Source organism: Mobula hypostoma, chromosome 9 (assembly GCF_963921235.1).
Source record: "Mobula hypostoma chromosome 9, sMobHyp1.1, whole genome shotgun sequence".
Classification (NCBI taxonomy): Eukaryota; Metazoa; Chordata; class Chondrichthyes; order Myliobatiformes; family Myliobatidae; genus Mobula; species Mobula hypostoma.
In genome coordinates, this window is record NC_086105.1 from 17,422,818 (window position 1) to 17,445,755 (window position 22,938).

Sequence of the window (22,938 nt, forward strand, 5' to 3'; positions counted from 1 at the left end):
CTTACATCAGTATATATGAAAATGCACCCCAAAAAAATCAAGATGAAATAAAATGTTCTGCTGTGGGGAGAAAAATAAATTTACCAAATAAGTACATTTTATTAAGTTATTCACAGATCTGACTTAGTGTATTTGCATTCATCATTATTCTCTAATCAGCTAAAATTCAGATAAAATTAGATCTTTGCCATTAAGATATCCTTCTGTTTTCTCAAGAACAATCATTTTGAATCTCAAGAACAATCATTTTGAAATTTAACATCAGCGAAATCGTAAAAGGTATCAAGGTGGCAGGGATTGAACAGAAAGTGGCGTTATTCGCAGATGATGTTTTGGTCTATCTGAGTGAACCAGAAAAATCATTTATAGGATTGTTTACACTGTTGGATGACTTTGGGAAAATATCAGGTTATAAAATAAATGTAAAGAAAACGCAGGTTATGTCCCTAAATTATACACCATCCAAAAAATTACAGGATACATACGATCTTAAGTGGGAAGCTAAATCATTAAAATATTTAGGAATAACCCTGCCGAAGGATCTTTCAACACTGTCACAGGTAAATTATGGGCCATTATCTCAGAGATAAAAGCAGATATGCATAGATGGAATCTTATCCCCTTTTTAAGTTTAAATTCAAGGATAAATACTATAAAAATGAATATTCTTCCTCGGTTATTGTATCTTTTCCGTACTTTACCTGTGGAGGTGGATGATAATCAATTCAGGGTATGGGATAAATGGATTTCCCGCTTCATTTGGCAAGGAAAGAAACCTAGAATTCGATATAACACCTTACAGTTAGGGAAGGAAGGAGGAGGTATGGTTCTTCCTTGCCTGAGAAATTATTTTTATGCCTCACAGATAATCCCTCTGTTATATTGGTGTAATAGGGAATATAAGGCTAGATGGAAGGAAATAGAATTTGGATTAGTTGACAGTTTTCCTCTACAGACCTCAATAGCTGACAAAGGATTGATGGCCCAGTTGGAAAAATTTAAAAACAGTTGGATAAATCTTACATTAAAAGTATGGCAGAAGGTGGTTAATTCGTGTGGAATTAATAACATGTTAAAACTCTTTAGATAGTGTGCATATGATACCGAATTCCTTCCCAACAGAGGAGATAAAAGATTTGAGATATGGATAAAGAAAGGTCTTACAACCTACCTCTCATTTATAGATAAAAGAGTATTACAAAGTTTCCAAATCTTGCAGGACAAACATGGCCTAGAACATAATGACTTTTTTAGGTACCTTCAAGTACGAAACTATGTTAACCAGAGTTGTAGATATAGAGAAGTGGGAGAAAGAAGCGGGGTTGGTACTTTCAGAGGAGGCTTGGGGGAAAATCTGCAGCTTTCAATGGTCCTCGACTAATTCTTTGACTTGGAGAGAACATTGTTGGAAAAACATTATAAGATACTTCAAGACCCCATATCAGGAAAAATATAAAGATACAAATGTGATGTGTTGGAGAAGGTGCGGCTCCAAGGAGGCAAATCATTTTCATATTTTCTGGGATTGCCCTAAATTAAGTCTATATTGGGAAGGTATTCATAGAACATTAGTTAAGGTACTTAGGTCCCAGATACCTCTGAACTTTGAGATGCTCTATTTGGGGCATGTATTGTTTCTTGAACAGAAGGAAGATATAAAGTTGCTGCAGGCCCTCTTAGCGGCAAGTAAGAAATCAATCACTAGAAAATGGCTAAATCCAATACCACCTACATTAGAAGATTGGCACGAAATTATCTTGGAAATATTTAAAATGGAAAAGTTGACTTACTCCCTGAGAATTCAAAAAGAAAAATTTTATCAAATCTGGAATAAATGGATTGAATATATAACCCCAATGCGAGCAGACTTTAGATGACTCTCCTAATGATTTATACTGCTCAGCAACACAGTACTATTGCTAACGTAAGCACCCCTAGTCTAAATGTATTTTTTTTTTTGTTTTCTTTTGGAAAATAGAGAATTAACACAAGTAAAGGGAAAGATTTGGGAAAGGGTTAAAAAAATGAAAAAATTAAGTAAATAAGTACATAGGGATTGGATAATTATGTCTGGGGGCAGGAGCAAGCATGAACAAATTAGGATATAAACACCTGCAATGGTTGTTACATAGGCTTACACAACATTTTGGACCAGTGGAAATGGTCCAGAAGAGTTATATGGAAACTATTATTACTATTTTTCTTAACAACTAATGCCATTACTTAGCCTAATAGATTAGAATTACCACAGTACATAATTATCTATTTAAGTGTCTAATTTCCTTTTATATCATCTCAATGTGTACTTAAGAATGTATAAATAATTATAGTTTTATACATATAAAAAAATGGAAAAGGTTATATGTGTGAAAAAAGTACATGATATTTGTGAATTCCTTATCCAAATAAAAATAAAATTTAAAAAAAAAGAAAGAAAGAAAGAAATTTAACATCAAATGACCAGGCCCAGTTTACATCTAACCCACAAGATTTATTTATTTACACACAGGGTCTTTGTCTTTAAAATAAAATCCATACTTTTGTTTTCAACAATGAATCTCTCCATTTGGATTTAATAAATGTTGATATTAATGTTGTTATGTTAATTAACTTGAACACCATATGAACTTTACACTAATTATTATTTATTTTATGTCAAAGGCAAAAAGTGGCCATCGAAAAGGACAGTTACTGTTTATCTAGTTGACTTTCAGTTGCATGACAGTAATGGCGGTAATTCAAGTACATAATTCAAATGTAAATTACTGAAGTAAAGATGATGAATGCACTTTTTTCCCATGAGAATTTACTGTATCTACTAAGTTATTTGCAGAACTTATTGACCTTTTCTCCCCATTCTTTGACAACACTCCTTTTATTTTCAATAAACTTGCAATAGCAAAGCAACCAGCCTTTCACATAACTACCTGCAATATTATAAAAAGGGTGGTGCATTAACATTTTTTATGCTAAAGCACTGGCTGTTTCCAGGATTTAAAAGTGGAGTTTACACCCAAAAGTTGTATTATGGTCATGTACTCTGGAATATTAGCCAAATTATATCACACCAAATCTGCTGCACAAATGCATAACATCTTACAATCTGACAGTCTAGGTCACAGGAGAACATTCTGGAAAAATCCTAGAAAAAAAAGTATAAATCTCGTTGAGAAGTATTAAAAGTAAAAACCTCCCACACAGAAGATGAAGAGGAACCAGACAACGACGAATACATTTCTTAGCACAAGCAACTTGAAGTGTTCACATCTGTGTTGAAATTGCACACTTATAGAACAGATAGCTTGTATAGCTTATATTTTCATATACTTTTAAGATCAGTTAATTGTCCAATACAGAATTGAGTCAATTAAATGGAATGACCAATTGGCAAATATAGAGAACCTCCTGGTCTTCTTTGGATTGAAATAGAGCCATTCAGTCCTGTTCTATCATTTACTTATATACAGTTAATTATATAACTAGATTTCTCAACTTTATTTACCCACCTTTGAAAAACTATCTCTTGATATGTTCTTCTACTAAAAATCTGTTAATTTGCCTTGGTAATTCAGTTTATTAATAACCGTTTGATAAAGACATCTGCACACTTTCTCTATTCTATGTGTAATAAAATACATCCTTATTTTTAAAATTCTAATTTTAAGGTTTTTTCCTTTTTTCCTATTAACAAAAGAAGCATGTTGATAAGCAGCACTAAATCTAAAATGGAATGTGCACTCATGATTTTGAGCTTCTTCCCCTCTGCCATCCAGTTCCTAAATGGACATTGAAGCTTTGGACACTATCTTACTTTTTTAATATACAGTACTTCTGTTTTTTGCACATTTTAAAAAATCTATTCAATATACGTAATTGATTTACTTGTTTATTTATGTTTTATTTAATTTATTATTATTATTTCTGTCTGCTAGATTATGTATTGCATTGAACTGCTGCTGCTAAGTTAACAAATTTCACGTCACATGCCAATGATAATAAACCTGATTCCGAATCTTACAATTTAATTTTCTTAAGTTAATAGTTAGCCATAAACTAATCTGCAGTTGGAATATACGATAAAAATTAAATGTTCAACAGAGAATAAAAGTTGAGGTATTGACATATTACACTCAAAGATATTACTCACTCCTGCCAATTTTTTCACCGCCACCATCCTGTTGTTTATGAGACCCCTGTAAACAATTCCAAACCCTCCCTCACCGATCTTACTGCCACCGCATGAAACTGGACGCTCATCAAAGTTACTAGTCCGCTGCATTAATTCATAATAGCTGAAACTTTGAAGATCTGAAATACAAATTATAAAACATATCAGTAAGGCAACAAAATGATAAGACAATTCCAACATAGATATCTGATTCAATAATTCCTTGTTTCTCCAGACCCTGCCTTGTTACTTCATCTTATTTTAACTTGCTACAATTACCTGACCTTGTTAAATGTGAATGAATGGTATTAATTTTAATATTCAATGTTCTCCAAATGATAGGTATAATTTATTGGATATTTTTAAATACATTATTAATTTTCAACCATAGTTTGTCTACAGTAATTACTTACATTTATTTTTGGAGATGCAGTGCATCTTACGCTCTTCCTGCTCTTTCAGCCATGCTGCCCAGCAACCCCTGATTTCATCCTAGCCTAATCACGGAACAATTTAACAATGACCAGTTAACCTACCAACCGGTATGTTGTTGGACTGTGGGAGGAAACCGGAGCACCCAGAGGAAACCCAGCAGGTCACAGGGAGAACATACAAACTCCTTACATTTCAAAATGATTGTTCTTGAGAAAACAGAAGGATATCTTAATGGCAAAGATCTAATTTTATCTGAATTTTAGCTAATTAGAGAATAATGATGAATGCAAATACACTAAGTCAGATCATGCCATGTAATGAGGATGTTGCTGGACTGGGTGTCAACTGAACACAAATTTCACCAGATGGCAAATTTGATGAAAATTAAAGATAATATTATTACACAACTCTCATCTTCAAATGAATCAACATACAACCGTGCAAAGCATACCACAATATAATTTTTGAAAGCTCTTTAGCAAGACTATTAACTTTGACCTTGTAATTGTTGGCTATATTTTTAATTATATCTTTACAAACATAACTCCAAAATCTTACTTACTAGTTTCTATAGTATCAGAAGCAAGGCTTTGCTGAATTGAACTGTTAGCCACTAAGGCAGTTTCTTGCGTGGTGCAGTTTGTATCATGGTAAGTTGCTTCAGAATGAGAAACTTGTATCATTGATTTACATGTAGTATTAGAGTTAGACGTAGCAGTTATTTCCGTTGGTGAACAAGATGGTATTGCCTTAGATACTTCTTCTGTTAAGTTAAATCATAGATTACAATCAACAAATACATAGAATATTATATTTGGGGCATGTTATTATTTGCTGTTATATAATTCACTAACATATTGAATGTAGTCATATGTACATAAAAAGCAAAGAATTACTTTGTTCTTTCATTAAAATGTGACAGGTGGTATAAACGCAGAATTTACATAGTGAGCAGTTGGGTAATTAGATTTGATATTGGTACCTCCACAACAAAAACTACAAAGCACATGTTGTTTGACATCAACAGGAAATCTTTTCTTTCCTTTGCACAACACTTCAAACAGATAATGTGTGATTAATTGGAGTAGGACTTTAAATAATGCATATCGTGGAACACTATTTTCTTTTCAACTTCCAGAAGAGCATACTGTTTATTACAGTTTGCAGAAAACTAATTTTAATTTAGTTTTAAATTTAAACGTTAATTTTATTCTTAATTATTTAATTATTATTTAAAGGCATTTTGATGACTTTGTCATAAAATAATTTACAGAAACTAAATGCTGCAGATATTAGAAATATAAACAAAGAACAAAAAAGCAGCAATACACAGTGAGTGATTGTGTCCTTCAGATCCTTCTTTTGTTACTTACCACTTATTGTCAAATTATTTTGCTGAACACAAACTCTTTTGTTACTTAACCTCTTTCTTTTACCCTTTTATAGGATTGTCTGGTGTTCTTCCTTACCTTCCTCTTTTAACACTTGTTTTATCTCTAACTTCTACCAATTCCAGTCTATCTGAAAAAAGTAAACTCGTTTTCTCTCCACAGAAACTGTCTGGACAACTGAGTACTTCCAGTACACTCTGATTTCATTTCATTAAAGGACATGTTATTTTCCCAATCCTAATTAGCAATCATTAATCAGAAAATTAACAATAATATAACTGTGCTTGTGCTGATGTTTCTTTACAATATTGTATACTAATTTGTCAAAAATAAATCCTTCTGCATTAAGCTACACAATTAAGGAAAAAAAACTGATAAAAATTTACATTATGCAATATGGTTTGCATCATTTACAGTACATATTACATAGGTCAATGTTATTTGTACTTAAAGTACATTAATGAATTAAACAGCCTCACAAAATGACATCATTTTCAATCATGAAAAAGTGCAGATTTTACCCATCCTGTAACTAAAACAAATACTTGTGTATAATAAACTGACTTTATGCCTTCTTAGAACAAACATTTCTCTTAACTTCAGCAAATGAAATTATGAAGAGGTCTTTTAAAATTATTTATTCATAGCAGTCATGCAAATAGAAGAAAATGAACAATAAAGTCATTGGCATGGTAATAAAGTCATTGGTGAGGTATAATATGATTAGGAATAATCAGCATGGCTTTGTCAAGGGCAGGTCGTGCCTTACGAGCCTGACTGAATTTTTTGAGGATGTGACTAAACACATTGATGAAGTTAGAGCAGTAGATATAGTGTATATGGATTTCAGCAAGGCATTTGATAAGGTACCCCATGCAAGGCTTATTGAGAAAGTAAGGAGGCATAGGATCCAAGGGTTACATTGCTTTGTGGATCCAGAACTGACTTGCCCACAGAAGGCAAAGAGTGGTTGCAGATGGGTCATATGAGTGGTTGTAGATGGAGGTCGGTGACCAGTGGTGTGCCTCAGGGATCTGTTCTGGGACCTTTACTCTTCGTGATTTTTATAAATGACCTGGATGAGGAAGTGGAGGGATGGGTTAGTAAGTTTGCTGATGACACAAAGGTTGGAGGTGTTGTGGATAGTGTGGAGGGCTGTCAGAGGTTACAGCGGGACATTGATAGAATGCAAAACTGGGCTGAGAAGTGGCAGATGGAGTTCAACCCAGATAAGTGTGAAGTGATTCATTTTGGCAGGTCAAATATGATGGCAGAATATAGTATCAACGGTAAGACTCTTAATAGTGTGGAGGATCAGCGGGATCTTGGGGTCCGAGTCCATAAGACGCTCAAAACAGCTGCGCAGGTTGACTCTGTGGTTAAGAAGGCATATGGTGTACTGGCCTTCATTAATCATGGAATTGAATTTATGAGCCGAGAGGTAATGTTGCAGCTATATAGGACCCTGGTCAGACCTCACTTGGGAGTACTGTGCTCAGTTCTGGTCGCCTCACTACTGGAAGGATGTGAAAGCCATAGAAAGGGTGCAGAGGAGATTTACAAGCTTTTACTAGCTCTTCTTTCAGTTAGTCCTGACAAAGGGTCTCGGCCTGAAACATCTACTGTACCTCTTCCAATAGATGCTGCCTGGCCTGCTGCGTTCACCAGCAACTTTTATGTGTGTTGCTTGAACATCCAGCATCTGCAGATTTCCTCGTGTTTGCGTTTACAAGGATGTTGCCTGGATTGGGGAGCATGCCTTTTGAAAACAGGTTGAGTGAACTTGGCCTTTTCTCCTTGGAGCGACGGAGGATGAGGGGTGACCTGATAGAGGTGTATAAGATGATGAGAGGCATTGATCGAGTGGATAGTCAGAGGCTTTTTCCCAGGGCTGAAATGGTTGCCAAAAGAGGACACAGGTTTAAGGTGCTGGGGAATAGGTACAGAGGAGATGTCAGGGGTAAGATCTTATGCAGAGAGTGGTGAGTGCGTGGAATGAGCTGCTGGCAACGGTGGTGGAGGCGGATACGATAGGGTCTTTTAAGAGACTTTTGGATAGGTACAGGGGGCTTAGAAAAATAGAGGGCTATGGGTAAGTCTAGTAATTTCTAAGGTAGGGACACGTTCGGCACAACTTTGTGGGCCGAAGGGCCTGTATTGTGCTGTAGGTTTTTTAGGTTTTCTATGTTTTTTCTAAATCCTTTCTCTATTAACATATGTTTACTGAATGAGTGTTGGAGTACATCAAAAATGGCTCTTTATTTCTAGCCCTGGTGAAGGATGTTAACCTGAAACTTTGACTGGACATTTCCCTCCGTGCCTGGCCCACTGAATTCCTCCAGTTCCTTGGTCCATTGCTCTTTTGAATCATGTGAGCTGATTCTCATTGCAGGTTTAACAAGATTCTGCTCAGTTGTGGTTACTTGGGGGGAAATTGGGCAGAGGGCACATAGAAATGCTGTTCCCAGCAGTAGCAGCCCACGGGAACAAGAAAACCAATCCCAACAGTCTTCCTAATGTTTATTCATATGTACAGACATGCTCATAAACTGGGTTAGCTGTACTAGTTAGCAGCAATATGCAACCATTTTGAAATCTCCTTGAATACAATTAAGATCGAAGTAAATTAGAATTACACAGCTAGTATCATTTTATTTATGACTTCATGCTATTCTGGCCATTAAAATAAGAAAAAGATATAGCAATAGACCATTCAGCCCCCCCATAAATTTCTCTGTCATAGCTGATCTTTAACCTCAGTGTTATTTACCTGAATTGACTTTATGTCCCTTGATCCCCTTACTATTCCAAAATATATTGACCTTGGTCTCAAATATACTTCTCCATAAATATCCATAGACCCCTTAGATATACAATTTGCCAAATGAATAAGTTTCTCCTTACCTCAGTCCTAAATGGTCAACTCCTTATTTGAGATAATGATGCCTAGATTTAGACATATAGCCAAGAAAAACATCAATGCATCATCTATCCTGTCAAGCCTTTGAAAATTTAATACATTTTAATAAGATAATTTTTCATTCCACTAGACTCTCATAAGAATGGGCTTAATCTGCTTAATCCCTCCTTGTACTGTCAAAAACATCAGCCCTTGCAGAAGCCAGGTGATCTCTCACTGCTTTCCCATTAGCACAATATATCCTTCAACCTAGTTTGGAGATTTCAGTACAAAAAGTTAGATGAACACCAGAGGAGCCATCTCTTCGATAAGATGCTAAACTAAGATCCTTTCTTAGGTGAACCCAACTATACACAGTCCTTTCAGAGAGAATACATTTAATCTGGGTAAACACATTTCATCTTATCTCAGTCCTGAATGACCAGCTTATTTTGAAAACCTGAAGCTTAGTTCTAGACATCTTAGCCAATGGAAATATTATACCTGCATTTACCCTGTCAGGTCACTTGAGAACTTTATATATTTCAATCAGGTCACCACTCATTATTCCAAACTCAAGAGAGAGACTAACCTTCCCACCTAAGTTGGTTCCACCATCCTTGCTATCAACGTAGAAATTCCTTGTTTTACTTCCTCAAAGGCAAGTAAATTGTTTCACTGATAGGGAGGCTAGATCCATCCACAATAAAACAACTGAATTACACCAATATCCTACATCATTTATAGTAGACTGACTTCGTGCACAAATCCTTGTAATCAAGGTTAACACATGGTTTGCCATTGTTTATCTGTAATATTAAACTTGCAAGGACTTTCAGAACCCCAAAACCTTTCTATTATTTTGATACAGCTCTGCTTTTCAATTTTTCTACCAGAGTATGTAGCCTCACACTCTTCCATGTGCTATGAATTTGTTTATTAACTTTGTCAGTCTATATTTCCGAAAAGTCTATTAGTGCTCTTCTCACAACCCATTCTAGTACCAGCTTTACATCATCTGCTTGGACATATTACACTTGGTCCCCTCATACAAATCCTTGAACATCACTTGCACCAACACATTGTTCCCTGTCAGCCGATATTTTTGGTTCTAGTGATCAAATTTGAATTACTTCTTCACTTTCTGATAAATAGTCATGAGATTCGCTTGTATTGTGTGCATTAAATTAATCAGCATCTCCGAACAGAAGGTGATGTGTTAGAACTTTTTATGAATATACAATAATTCCAAAAATACTTACAGGTAGACATTAATCTGCTTTCGTAATACAAGATGGCAGGTTGTGACTGAAGTTGCGGCTAAGGAGTGTGGTGAAAACTTGACCAACTATGCATGTCGTGTAGATGTAAAAATAGGAATAGTGGGAGATTAAGAAAGCACAGCAAAGAAGAATAGAATCTAAAGAGATTAAAGGACAGAAAAATAACTTGAGATGGTAAGATTTCATTCATGCTATTCCTACCACGCTATTATTTTCTATTTTTATTTTAAATTTATTAACTTCAAATGCCATTATCATATATCCCTTTTTAAATAGTTACTTAAATAACTTAAGTTTCAGAAACTTTATTATGGACTCATTTCTGAGTTCAGTGGGCTGTAGATAATAAAGTAATGTAATTAATTAAGATACACCTTTAATGAAATTACACAAGAAATTTTAATTCATTCTAACAAAATTCCTTCCCAATTAATTTTTGTCATCAAATCTGATATGTTCACAATCTTGTATAACTTTGTTTTAAGTAATAAATGATATCCTCTATCATGCTGTATTGGTCTTAATTACCTCTCATGTCTTCTTGATACAACTAAACTTACCTTTGGATGAGTCTCTCAGCTTGATTTCCAAATTGCAATTGTTTACCTCCTCACAGCTGGAGTAAGCTGGTGGTAGAGCTATTAAGGATGGGTTTGTATAATTTTGTCTTTTCTTTTTCACTATTGCTATTATATCCAATCAATTGTTGCTGATGTAATCAATATTGGGGCAGTATGGTAGTGAAGCGATTAGCATATCGCTATTAATAGTGCCAGCAATCCAGGTTAATTTCCTGCCACTGTCTGTAAGGACTATATACATTCTCCCATGACTGTGTGGGTCTCCTCCTGGTACTCAGGTTTCCTCCCACATTCCAGAGACATAGGGGTTAGTAAGTTAAATGGTCACATGCATGCAATTGGGCAGTCAGGGGCTCATTGGGCCAGAAGGGCCTGTTACCATGCTGTATCTCTAAATAAATATTCTATCTGCCACCCAATAACTGTGATCCAATACAATCAAATATCAAGGAAATCATAGTACCTCCAGCTTTCTGAACCAATGTCAAATCAGGTGGCTTTACAGTAATAAAAATGATACTCTGGCTAAAACTCTTCAAATGCTTAGAAATCACTATGTAAATTTTAAGTGTTTAATGATTTTTGAGGTAGGGCCAACTCCCAATATGCAAGGTATAGTATATGGTACGGATCTTGGATAATGGTCTGAGAAAACTAATGCTGAAAAAAAGATTAACATCTAGTTTAAATTATGCCTACTATCTGAGTCATAAGTAGCTAAACCCTTTTAAAAAATGTTTTCCCTTCTGGCTATCTATTCTCTTACCTCTCTGATGCATATTACCTCTCCCTATGGCGAATAAGCACAATATCTGAGCAAACATCCCAACAGCCCACACTTTTATTCTTAACAGTATACTCTGAATGTGTTAGCACTCAGAAGCGTCTTGCAAGTAAGTTAGTACAACCACAGCCTGTCCAAATACAGAACAATCTCAATAGTCACATTCTGCAATGTTCTACAACCAGCACTAAAATATTTCACAGCTTATGACTGACTATATTGATACGTCACAACCTAAGTCCTAGCAAACCCTTCTAACTCCCATACTACTCTTTTCATTGCTGAAGCACCCCTGCTACATTTTGTAATATTATGATAGCTGTTGCAAAGTCAGTAAGTCTAAGTTCTACAGCACAGAGGCAAGCCACTTGGCTCAGCATGTACATACCGACCATTTGCCCGCAGTAGGACTGTATCCTATGTTCTCTCTAAATGACTTATAAATGACTTTTATAAGGCTTTTGACAAGGTCCCACATGGAAGGCTGATCAGAAAGTTAAGGTACAAGGGATCCTTAGGTGTTCCTAGACATCTAAGTAATACTGGCATACTTCAGCCTATCAATGTATTGTATACTTCCAGGAGATTGGTATCTTCCACATCATTCTCTGTGGTGAATACAGATGAGATGTATTCATTTAGAACCTTTGTTATCCAAAGTTCCAAAATCTTGCCATCTTTGCCTTTCACCCTTATCAAAATATGCTAGGCCTCGATACCTCCTTGTGCAACTGGATCGTTGATTTCCTCACTTCAGATAGTAGCAACATCTCCTTCACAATCACCATCAGCACAGGTGCATCACAGGTGCTTAGCCTCCTGCCCTACTTGCTTTATATTTATGACTGTGAGACTAAATAGAGCTCCAATGCCATATACAAATCTGCAGACGACACCACTGTTGTTGGCTGAATCAAAGGTGGTGACGAATCAGCATATAGGAAGTAGACTGAAAATCTGGTTGAATGTGCAAAGATGTGCAAAGCTGAGCGAGACCTATCCACACAGACTCAAGCTGTAATTGCTGCTACAGGTGCATCTACTAAATACTGATGTGAAAAGGATGAATGATTATGCAATATTTTGTATTTTATATTTGTAATGAATTTAGATTACTTTGTAGAGATCTGTTTTCATGTTGACATGAAAATGTCTTTTTCAGTTGATCAGTGTTAAAAAAGCCAAATTAAATCCACTGTGATTCAATGTTGTAAAATAATACAACATGAAAACTTCTGGGGGGAGGGTGAATACTTTTTATAGGCACTGTACATGGTCACAGAGCATGTACAAACTTCTTGCAGACAGCAGTGGAATTGAACCCGCATTACTGGTGCTGAAATTGCATTATTTCTATACTACCATGCTGCCCAGAGTAAAGTTTAAAAGTAGGTAAACAATAAAAAGGCATGGTTAAACAAATTTTTACTACTAATTAAAGCTAGTTTGTTGAGTTTCCATCCTAATATGAACATACAGAATTTAAGTACATGAATATTTTGTCCTCTGGCAAGAACTACTATGAGTCATTTAATTCTGATATTTTGCTCCTTACAGGGCATTGCAATAAGTTCTGTTTACCCGTCTATAAATAATCTATCAGGATTTCCCAGTTTAAAGAAAATGAGCAAATAGCTGATCATAATTCTTTCTGATGGGAAGAAGAATCAGACTGGGATGCAAATGGTGCTGGGGTATGTTCCATAGCAATGACAGACAAAAGCATTTACAATAAATCCACTCACAACACTTGTACAAAATGACAGATTAAATTACCTGGAAGCAACAAGTTAGCAGCAGCAAGGAGATTATTTTGAACCAGTATCTCTACAAGCTCAAGGACTGTGGTGTTGGTTGTTCCCCAGTCAAACAAGAGTTCTGTGGTAGGGCTCTTTCCCGTTTTAATCACTCCTTCCAATCTCCTTAAGACAAGTTACATGAAATTAATTTGTTCAACATAACATTTACATATTCTGCTTTGTCAAATAACAATTGATGTATTTTTTTCATGGCAATTGAAGTTTAACTGAATACTAAGAATCTGATAGTGTACTTCTAAACAATTTACAGTATTTTAAGTGTTAAGTAAAAATCCTCAGGTAATATTTAGTTAGCAATGTACATGACAAATATATTAATTATAATTCAGAAATTTTGGATGCTAAAAATTAAGACATTTGAATTGTTATGTAAGTAATGCAGCAAAGTGGGATTTGAGTTCCAAGATCTGTTAGATATTTACAAATAAAAATATTCCCTAAGGAAAGCACCATTAAACATTCAGATTGTACGTCAGGTCCTTGTTATTCATGTAAGTTAGGGCATGGACTTCTAACGGATGCCAATGACATTTTGGTTGCAGTAACATACATCAATCACCTCTTTGTGAATATAGCAACTTGCATTATGGTAGATAAAGAAGGGTCAGAGTGTAAACAGTAAATAGTGAGATATTGAAAGAAACAGATAAAAGTGGGGCTTGGAATGAATATGTATGGATTTCTGAAATTAGCTGGACAAGGAGAAAAGGTCACTGGAATATCTTTTTTTATTGGGTAACGCATAGAATAGAATAAAATACTAATTAAGCCAAAGCTACAGAACTGTATACAGTTCCAGTCACCACATTACAACAAAGATGTAATTGATCTCCAGCAGATATGAGGGATTGTTGAATTTCAGATATGTGGAAAAATTAAATAAGTTATAGTTGAGTTCTTTGGAAAGGATTTAATTGAGGTGTATAACACTGCAAGATAGAGTAAATATGAAGGGTTTACTTTGGTGAAATGGTCAAGATTTGGGAAAATTAGCTTCAAACTAGATAGTAGATGGATTAACGCAACATACATCAAAGTTGCTGGTGAACGCAGCAGGCCAAGCAGCATCTATAGGAAGAGGCGCAGTCGACGTTTCAGGCCGAGACCCTTTGTCAGGACTAACTGAAGGAAGAGTGAGTAAGGGATTTGAAAGCTGGAGGGGGAGGGGGAGATGCAAAATGATAGGAGAAGACAGGAGGGGGAGGGATAGAGCCGAGAGCTGGACAGGTGATAGGCAAAAGGGGATACGAGAGGATCATGGGACAGGAGGTCCGGGAAGAAAGACAAGGGGGGGGGGTGACCCAGAGGATAGGCAAGAGGTATATTCAGAGGGACAGAGGGAGAAAAAGGAGAGTGAGAGAAAGAATGTGTGCATAAAAATGAGTAACAGATGGGGTACGAGGGGGAGGTGGGGCCTTAGCGGAAGTTAGAGAAGTCAATGTTCATGCCATCATGTTGGAGGCTACCCAGACGGAATATAAGGTGTTGTTCCTCCAACCTGAGTGTGGCTTCATCTTTACAGTAGAGGAGGCCGTGGATAGACATGTCAGAATGGGAATGGGATGTGGAATTAAAATGTGTGGCCACTGGGAGATGCTGCTTTCTCTGGCGGACAGAGCGTAGATGTTCAGCAAGGCGGTCTCCCAGTAGATGGATTAGAGGGGTTTAAAAAATGGTTCATCCATAAGGTGGTAAGAGTTTGGAACTTACAAGAAATGTTTACCAGGAAGTACATGATAAGTTAATGTCTAATATCTACAAAAGCTGAACCGTGAAATTAGACTGTAGATCTTTTTAACAGCATGCATGAAGAAAACTGTCTGAAGGGCCTCCTTCTTTATTACCAGTGCTAATTCCCTGGCTGGATTCTTACTTTGATGAAAATTATTAAGCAATTAAATAACTAAATGTTTCAAGTAATTTTGCCTACCTTATATGTAACTGGCTGTATCTTGGCTCTCCACTAGGTTTTCTGATGTTCACTGCCAATTTCTTCCACCCATCTTGTGGATCCAATAAGTCTGATAGTTCTCTGATGAGCCTATGGTTCAAGGAGCGAATGTAGGACTTTGGGTTCAATGAATTGTTCATCTTTCTTCATCTGTTGGGAAATAAATACTGTATAATTTAATTTCTTTGGGGAAAAAAACAGATACATACAAATAATACCACGATGAAGGGGGAAAATAAAGAGGATGCAGTTAATAGGATTAATTTTGAAAGGTAAATCCACAAAGAAAACCATTTTAATCCCAAGGTAGGAAGAAGGCAAAGCTTGCTGCATACCCGCTGAGACCATACCAGTACTGTACTGGGACTTCATTAACACCGCTGCCAGGGGGTTGCTGATAAGTGGTTTCTCAAAGGCTCAACTCAGATAATTAGAAGCTATTGTCAGGGTGCTATGGAGACTGCCTTATACAGGGGTCCTAGGAGAGTTGTCAGCGTCAGAAAAAGTGTGGGGTGAAAGTTTGATAATCCAATGAGATTCTAATTTTTTTTATAGGCTTTGAAAAAGCAGTGTTGTTTCAGGCCTATTTTACGAACCTTAGTCCATTTTTCTGATAAGTTTGACTTGGCAGGTATTGCTGTTCCCTGTTCAAACTTCTCAATAAAATTACATTAAAGGCTCATACAGCATGACCAAAGCATGGTCTGTACATTTAAAAAGCACTCCGTTGGCTTTGTCAAGTGTCTTTGTTGTATGTAATTTAATATTGTAGTCTGGGAATTTGCTGTCTAGAATTTAATATTGATCTGTATTCAAGTAGATCAGGAAAGAAAAAAATGTCTAGTTCAAATACTCTAGCTTGGTTTCTGCCAGGCAGAGTGAACCAGAAATTGATTCCAGTATACTATATTACCTCTCATCCACCCCCATTCCTTTTTGTGATGAAGGGAAGGGGAAGTATCAGGTTTTGGGAGGGAGTTCAAGATTGCTGAGAAAAGTCAAGCCATCATAATTTCCCCATGATATACAGCAATAACAAATCTTACTGTGAGTATTACCTCAATTGCAGTAAATAAGAAGCTCTTGGTGACTGGAGGACATTGGACATCTCCCGTACAGGCAATTCATATCTTACAGCTTCCTTAAGGTTGTTATAGAAGGGGGTGGTATGGGGATAAGCTCCCACTACCTATTAAATGCTCCCAATGGCGTCTGCCTCACAGAGCCTCTGACAACTAAGTTTAGCTTCCAGCCTTCACATGTGGCTTAGCAACTAAGCCCAACAGAGTTGTTTCTACTGGCAGGAGAAAGGACAAAGGTGGGTTACTGGCACCTTAAAACCAGTTGCTTCAGGTAGAGGGGCCTTGTCCGTTGTGGTTAGCAGCACATCTAGGAGAAGGTAAACTCTGACTTCAAACCACCTCTGTCTTGTGACTATACCCATTCATGGGGAAGGCTTTGGGACTAAACCCGGAAGGGAAAAATCTTGAGCTAGAGTCCTTAAGGCAGTCCTATGTTGAGTTCAATGCTGACTGGCAACTCCTGCGATGCTGCTAGTACCAAACTGTTTCGGTCTCTACCATTCCTTTGGGTTCATCAGATGCATAGAGAGGGGGAGCTTGCTACATGGTCAACAGCTTACTCTCCATATTGCAATGCCCTGGCTTGCATACCAAGACAGCTAGGACACACCATCCATAGTTGACACTGACCAAATGGAGGCCTCACTTATCCTATAGAGTATATTGGAACACAATGGAACAACACTCTTAACTCATAAGACAAGCTTTTTACTCGATGGCACAATTTTTAATTAACTGTGTTATAGTACAGGATCCTTGCCTGGCAATTTCAGGTTTTAAATAAACATTTGGGAACGGGCTTGGGAAGTTATTGCCAAGTTGAAAAATTAGGAAAGGACATAGCCATAATGCAACTACATCAATGTGACTACAGGTATTGAAAAGATCCATAATCCTCTCAAATATCTTTAATCTACTGCTTGAAGAATTAAACAAGAAGAAACATCATATACCTTACTCTCACCATGGCCCTTTTCTGATTCAAATGTACACTACATATTTCCAGTTTTCCTTAGATAGAACTTTTTTCTTTGTCATAATAATTGAAACCACCGCCATGCTTATAACCTTCTCAGCTAAAATGTTTGTGACATTACAATTATAATTAATGTTGCTTCATTTGTGTGTCAATTGCTTGCTCTAGAACTCTCTCCAGAGAATTCAAAATGCAGAGATGCAAACAGTCCTTGCGCAAGATTTCCTAAAGGTTAACCTCCAGGTTGAGTCTGTCGTGAAGAAGGTGAATGTAATGTTGGCATTCATTTCTAGAGGTATAGAATATAAGAGCAGGGATATGATGTTGAGGCTCCATAAGGCACTTGTGAGATCACACTTGGAGTATTGTGTGGAGTTTTGGGGTCCTTATTTTAGAAAGGATATACTGACATTAGAGAGGGTTCAGAGAAGATTCACGAGAATGATTCCAGGAATGAGAGGGTTACCGTATGAGGAATGTCTGGCAGCTCTTAGGCAGTATTCCCTGGAGTTCAGGAGAATGAGGGGGATCTCATAGAAACATTCCAAATGTTAAAAGGCCTGAACAGATTAGATATGGCAAAGTTATTTCCCATGGTAGGGGATTCTAGGACAAGAGGGCATAACTTCAGGATTGAAGGACGTCCTTTTAGAACTGAGATGCAAAGAAATTACTTTAGTCAGAGGGTGGTAAATCTGTGGAATTTGGTGCCACAAGCAGCTGTGGAGGCCAAGTCATTGGGTGTATTTAAGGCAGAGGTAGATAGGTTCTTGATCAGCCAGGGCATCAAAGGATATGGGATGAAAGCAGGGGAGTAGAGATGACTGGATGAAGTGGATCAGACCATGCTGAATGGCCTACTTCTGCTCCTAAATCTTATGGTCTTATGGTCTCTTCTACTGTAATAATTTTGCAAAACACCATGGTCACAAATATGACAAGTTCCCATTCTCCATCCAGCACTGCAGTGGAATAAGAATTACAACTGCTGATTCTCCATTATTAACTCTAGTCCAATACTTAACTTCTTTTTCAATTTTGGCAGTATTTCTCTACTTCCTGTGGCACAATAGCAGGAGACTTGAGATCATATCCTTATGACTACACTTGCTTCAATTTGATGCTAACCCTAAATTTCCTGCTACTCTTACTTAGACTCCTACAGCACTACAGCAATGAAAGAGGCCTTTCAGCCCATCTAGTCCATACTGAATGGTTATTCTGCCTAACCCCATTGATTCACATCAGGACCATTGTCCTCCATGCTCCTTCCATCCATGAACTTATCCAAGCTTCCCTTAAACACTGCAATCAAACTGACATCCACCTCTTCTGCTGACTGTTTGGTCCATAATCTCACCACCCTCTGAGTGAAGAACTTCCCCTTCCTCGGATTCTCCTTAAATATTTCAATTTGCATCCTTAACCTACAACTACCAGTTCTGGTCTCACCCAACCTCAGAGGAAAAAGCTCACTTGCATATACCCTAGTTATACCCCTCATAATTTTGAATACCTCTGTCAAATTTCCCCCCTTTCTCATGCAATCCTGGGGAAAAAATCCTAACCTACTCAGCCTTTTCCCATAACTCGGATCCTCAAGTCCCAGCAACGTTCTTGCAAATTTTCTCCGTATTCTTTCAATCTTATCAATATATTTCCTGTAGGTAGGTGACCAGAATTGCCTCACATGTAAGGAAGTATAAGAATTGTGATTTTGCAGAAGTTTCAGTAACTACAACATTAGGTATCACAATTTCTAGCCCTGGCGATCAATACCTAGGATCATACTACTCAATATCTCACTCACTCACTGGCTCTCTGTTAAAAAATCCTACTCTTTTGGCTGTTTACTTCAGAAAGAAAGACAGCATCAGCAGTGCACAAGAAGGGCGGAGGGGAGTGTGAGGAAGTTTAATGGAGTGGTGTGGCACCTATTTGAATAATCACAATACTGTTTTGGAGGGAGCTCCAGGATCTGTGTGATGTAATTTGGTGGGGAAACATGGTAATTCCCGCATTTGTGTTGCCCTCCTCCTTTTGAAGATAGAATAAGTGGGTTTGGGAGATACTGCCAGGGGTGAGTAACAACAGTCCATTTTCTAGGTGGTGTACATTGTGCTGACTTGTCCTGGCCGGTGCTGAGTTGCTGGTAATGGGATGCTGGCATCATTAGCTGAGAAGCTGCGAAGGGAATGAAGCACAGTGCATCAGCAACCTCCCTCATTTTGACTTTACGATGGAAGGTATGTCACTAATGAGCCAGTTGATGAAGATTGGGCCTAGCATACTGCCCTGAGGCTGACGTTGATGGGCGGGTAGCACAGAGGTGCAGCTCATGGAGCTGTGACCTCAAAGTGCCAGAGACCTAGGTTCAGTCCCCTGACCTTTGCTCCTGTCTGTTTGGAGTTTGCAAGCTCTCCCTGTGACTGCAGTGTTTTCCTTTGGGTGCTCCAGCACCCTCCCACCCAAAGGACGTGCAGGTTTCTAGATTAATTGGCCACTGTAAATTGCCCCAAATTATATAGGTGAGTGGCAGAATCTGGAGGGACGATGAGAATTTGGGGAGAATAAAAACATGATTTATGTACAGTTAATATGAACGAGTGGTTGATGGTTGGAACAAACCTAATGAGCACCGTATATTGTATCTGTCCGGGTCTATGCCCTCGGTCTGGGATGAATAACCTTTAACTCCAATCGCAGCAGTGCCTCAATAATTCTTTCAACAATCTGACTGCGGTTATTTATCAGTTTTCACTCATAATTTATCAGTAGTTTGACTTTTTATAAGTCTTAGTTTTGGAATAAGGATCAAAACTGACCCAACGATTGCGTCCAGCCTTTTCAAGTTTTGCTCCAGATTTCGCGCACATGTTCTTCTCTCTCTCTCTTGCTTTTAGCGTCCAACTAGGTTCACTTGTAACTATAAAATGCGAGCCTGTGCCGTACTTAAAAGAAAACACAGTACAAGATGTACGAAATTGCTCTTGTACGTAACATCATCTCCGAAGATCAAACAACCGTTTAACTGAGTCCGCTCTGTATTACTTTGTTTTCTGATTATAGGAGTCGACTTCCCGAGAGAGGTTACTTCCTCTTTTGGGGTAGGAGAGGGAGCAGCGGCGGGTGACATTACATCCAAAGCTGAGAAAGCGAGTAGCCCATTACAGAGACCCATTTGCCAGCAGCACAGGTCCAGTCCCGGTCTCCCCATCCCGCGGTTACCGTGGTAACCCTGGGCCCGTCACTCACCGGCTCTCACCGACTCCACCGAACACCACGGCCGCAATCGCGTCACTTCCACCCACCGGCTGGCGTTCACTTCCGTTCGAGTTTTGTCGTCCGCCTTGTCGAACGCAGGTTCCTCTTCACATTGTTGCTTCACTTTCTCAGACCGCTGGCTGCATTGCTTTCACATTTCAGACAACAGGACTGCTCTCTGTCAAAAGCAAAACACGGCAGATGCCAGAAACAGGAAATTAACCAAAAAAAAAACGCGTTGAAGGTATATGGTAGATCGCAAGTGTGGAAGGAGAAACAGAATTGACGTTGGAAATTGATGACGAGAAGTTAGAGATGTTTAAAATTGCAAAGAGGGGAGGATAGTGTAAACCTAGGGAATAGCAGTGATAATGCAAAGATTAAGAGAAACTTTGGTCGAGAAAGTACAGTAATGGCTTCTTAAAGACAACTGATTTCACCAGCAACTTTGAGATGTGATTTGTTTAGAGAAACTTTTAATACAGTACTTGGATAAAAGTGACAGTGTCACTTTTTATGAAATACAGAACAATGCAGCCGATGAAAACTTTAAACACTGGAAATGCCCTGTTGGTCAGGCAATATTTGTGGAGAGAGAAATTTTGAGGTAATTTAACAAAGCAACGACCTTTCATCAGAACTAGTTAGTTAACTGAATGTCCCGTGAATTGGAATTTTTGAATTACTTGTTAAGCATAAAAATATAGAAAATAGGAAAGCATAATCGGCCCTCTGTCCTGTTCTATTTATGGCTAACCCAGTCTTGACTTCAACACACAAACCTGTCCTGTACCCCCTTTGCTTCTTTGTACAAACCCCATTTCCAGAAAAGTTGGGATATTTTCCAAAATGCAATAAAAACAAAAATCTGTGATATGTTAATTCACGTGAACCTTTATTTAACTGACAAAAGTACAAAGAAAAGAATTTCAATAGTTTTACTGACTGACTTAATTGTATTTTGTAAACATACACAAATTTAGAATTTGATGGCTGCAACACACTCAACAAAAGTTGGGACAGAGGCATGTTTACCATCGTGTTACATCACCTTTCCTTTTAATAATACTTTTTAATCGTTTTGGAACTGAGGATACTAATTGTAGTAGATTTGCAATTGGAAATTTTGCCTCCCAACTTTTAAAAGATGCATTCCCTACTGTATTTCCTGACCAACCACCGCTACTGGATCGTGTTCACAGAATTCCATCATACTCGTCTAGGTCAGATAGACCTAGGCATGTTATCTTACGTTTTCATTACTTTCAAGACAAGGAGAGACTGTTTCGATTCGCTCGATCTAAAGGTTTCATTGATTTTTCGGATCTTAAGTTCCGATTCGTGGAAGATTTCAGTAAACCAATCTGGGACCAACGGGTCCGTTACAGATCCGTGATGTCGGAATTCTATAAGATGGATTTAAGACCAGCGCTGCTGTACCCTGCACGTCTAAGGATTCGCATGTCAGATGGAGCCCTTCGTTTTTTTGATTCTCCATCGGATGCCCAGAGTTATCTGGATCAACTTTCATCTTCAACATCTTAATTGCCTTTTTTTAATTTTCTCCGTTGATCGGAGGCTGTGAATTGGTTGGTTTTAACTTTTCTGTGCCCTATTTGGGCAGAAAAGTTTACTTTCGATTTCTTAATATGGCTGCTAAACTTTCTTTTTAACTGCGTCATTTCTTTCTTTTCCCAGGGGATTCTGGGTGGTTACTTCCCTTTTGTCATCTTACGTATTTCCTGTGCGGCCTTAAATTTTGTAGTTTTTTTTAAATTTTATTCTGTTTTGCTTTTTATAATCATTTTATGTTAATAATCCTATTTTTTTTGTTGCTGTGTCTATTCATGAGTTTGAGGTTTATTGTGGTTTTTTTTTAATATATACTTTCCGGCTTTTGTTCTGTTCTGTGTGTATTTTAATTGAGCTAACTTTTTTTTTACTTATTTTTTTTACTGTTTTACAATTAGCTGATCCTTTTCATATTTATACCTTTTTTTTAGGGAGCGTATACCGGAAGTCATGGGGGTAGTTTTAGCGCTTGCTTCTTTCTGGCGGGTCTGCTTTAGATTTCGCCTTGGGGTCCTGGGGTGGGGGGCGGTGGGAGGGGCTTCACGTTTTAGTTTGTTTCTCTTTGGGCTATATACATTATTGAAGTATTGGTTACGTCCTTTTCCCCGGTATCTTTTGTATGTTCTGTTTCCTCTCCGGGTCTGTGGGTCGCGCCTATTGTCAATCCTCCTTGTTATGGGTTGACTTTAGGATTTATGGAGTCTATTATTAATTTTGTCTCCTGGAATACTA

The 22,938-nt window shown here is 37.6% G+C and overlaps 1 protein-coding gene across 5 annotated transcripts in view; it reads right to left on the minus strand.

Moving 5' to 3' along the window:
• Positions 1-22,716, minus strand: part of LOC134351534 (interleukin-1 receptor-associated kinase 4-like) — a 37,057-nt gene extending 14,341 nt beyond the window's left edge. The window contains exons 1-6 of one of the 5 annotated variants that reach the window (XM_063057807.1): positions 21,887-22,716; positions 20,626-20,812; positions 15,292-15,462; positions 13,318-13,463; positions 5,166-5,366; positions 4,148-4,308 (exon numbers count right to left, since the gene is read on the minus strand). In XM_063057807.1, coding sequence (XP_062913877.1) covers positions 4,148-4,308; positions 5,166-5,366; positions 13,318-13,463; positions 15,292-15,452 — 669 coding nt within the window. In that variant the 5' untranslated portion in view covers positions 15,453-15,462; positions 20,626-20,812; positions 21,887-22,716. Of the gene's footprint in view, positions 1-4,147; positions 4,309-5,165; positions 5,367-8,898; positions 8,924-10,155; positions 10,314-13,317; positions 13,464-15,291; positions 15,463-20,195; positions 20,578-20,625; positions 20,813-21,886 lie in introns of those variants that run through there. The other 4 variants (XM_063057808.1, XM_063057809.1, XM_063057810.1 and 1 more) reach the window with 4 other exon arrangements.
• Between the last annotated feature and the right edge of the window lie 222 nt (positions 22,717-22,938).